The sequence below is a fragment of the Austrofundulus limnaeus genome, unplaced genomic scaffold (assembly GCF_001266775.1).
Source record: "Austrofundulus limnaeus strain Quisiro unplaced genomic scaffold, Austrofundulus_limnaeus-1.0 Scaffold21, whole genome shotgun sequence".
Taxonomy (NCBI): Eukaryota; Metazoa; Chordata; class Actinopteri; order Cyprinodontiformes; family Rivulidae; genus Austrofundulus; species Austrofundulus limnaeus.
The window spans coordinates 2,601,345-2,602,954 of NW_013952423.1; the positions used below are offsets into that span (position 1 = coordinate 2,601,345).

General features: G+C 56.7%; 1 protein-coding gene across 1 annotated transcript in view; it reads left to right on the top strand.

The window, feature by feature from the left end:
* The window catches only part of pou4f4 (POU class 4 homeobox 4), a gene marked incomplete at its 5' end in the record, with an annotated part of 3,748 nt that extends 2,138 nt beyond the window's left edge, over nt 1–1,610 (top strand). The window contains 1 exon segment of the mRNA XM_014004055.1: nt 473–1,610. Coding sequence (XP_013859509.1) covers nt 473–1,399 — 927 coding nt within the window. The 3' untranslated portion in view covers nt 1,400–1,610.

Genomic DNA, 1,610 nt, shown 5'->3' on the forward strand with positions numbered 1-1,610 from the left:
TCTGAAGGTTTGGTTCTGCTGGTTCTGATGATTTTGTTCTGCTGGTTCTGAAGGTTTGGGTCTGAAGGTTTGGTTCTGCTGGTTCTGATGATTTTGTTCTGCTGGTTCTGAAGGTTTGGGTCTGAAGGTTTGGTTCTGCTGGTTCTGATGATTTTGTTCTGCTGGTTCTGAAGGTTTGGGTCTGAAGGTTTGGTTCTGCTGGTTCTGATGATTTTGTTCTGCTGGTTCTGAAGGTTTGGGTCTGAAGGTTTGGTTCTGCTGGTTCTGATGATTTTGTTCTGCTGGTTCTGAAGGTTTGGGTCTGAAGGTTTGGTTCTGCTGGTTCTGATGATTTTGTTCTGCTGGTTCTGAAGGTTTGGGTCTGAAGGTTTGGTTCTGCTGGTTCTGATGATTTTGTTCTGCTGGTTCTGAAGGTTTGGGTCTGAAGGTTTGGGTCTGCTGGTTCTAACGGTTCTGCCTGTGTCGCCCGCAGCTCCAGGGGAACATCTTCGCGGGTTTCGATGAGACCCTCCTGCAGAGGGCCGAGGCTCTGGCTGCGGTGGACATCGTGGCCCAGAAGAGCCACCCGTTCAAGCCGGACGCGACCTACCACACCATGACCACCATGACCAGCATGACCTGCACCCCCACGTCCTCCTCCGCCCACCTGCACCACCCGTCCGTGCTCACGTCCCACCACCACCCGGCGCACCACCAGCCTGCTCAGGGCCTGGAGGGGGACCTCCTGGACCACCTGACGCCGGGGATCTCCCTGGGAGGCATGCCCGGCTCCGACGTCTGCTCCACGGCCTCGCACACGGCCCACGCGGCCCACATGTCGGCCATCAACCACATGCAGCACCACCACCACCCGCAGACCATGAACATGCACCCGCACGCGCTGGGCGCCCACGGCTCTCTGGGGGGCACCGGGCCCGACTCGGAACCGGACCCCCGGGAGCTGGAGTCCTTCGCTGAGCGGTTCAAGCAGCGGCGGATCAAACTGGGGGTGACGCAGGCGGACGTGGGGGCGGCGCTGGCCAACCTGAAGATCCCCGGGGTGGGCTGCCTGAGCCAGAGCACCATCTGCAGGTTCGAGTCCCTCACGCTGTCCCACAACAACATGGTGGCCCTGAAGCCCATCCTGGAGGCCTGGCTGGAGGAGGCGGAGCGCGCGCAGCGGGAGAAAATGTCCAAACCGGAGATCTTCAACGGGGGGGACAAGAARCGGAAACGCACGTCCATCGCGGCCCCGGAGAAGCGCTCCCTGGAGGCCTACTTCGCCGTGCAGCCGCGACCCTCGTCGGAGAAGATCGCCGCGATCGCGGAGAAACTGGACCTGAAAAAGAACGTGGTCCGGGTCTGGTTCTGCAACCAGAGGCAAAAGCAGAAACGGATGAAGTTCTCTGCGACGCACTAGAACTGAAACAGTTTGGTTAAAGGACAAATCAGAGGCGAGCTGCTGTCAGGAAAATAAGGTGCACCTTTAATCCCAAACCACAAACAYCACCTCAGACTTTCAGTTTGGACTTTTTAAATCAAACATCTGGCTTTCAGGATGAGTTTAAAATCCTTTTACAGTGCAAAAAATTATTTTCTCTTTCAGACTAAATAAAAACACGAACCTACTC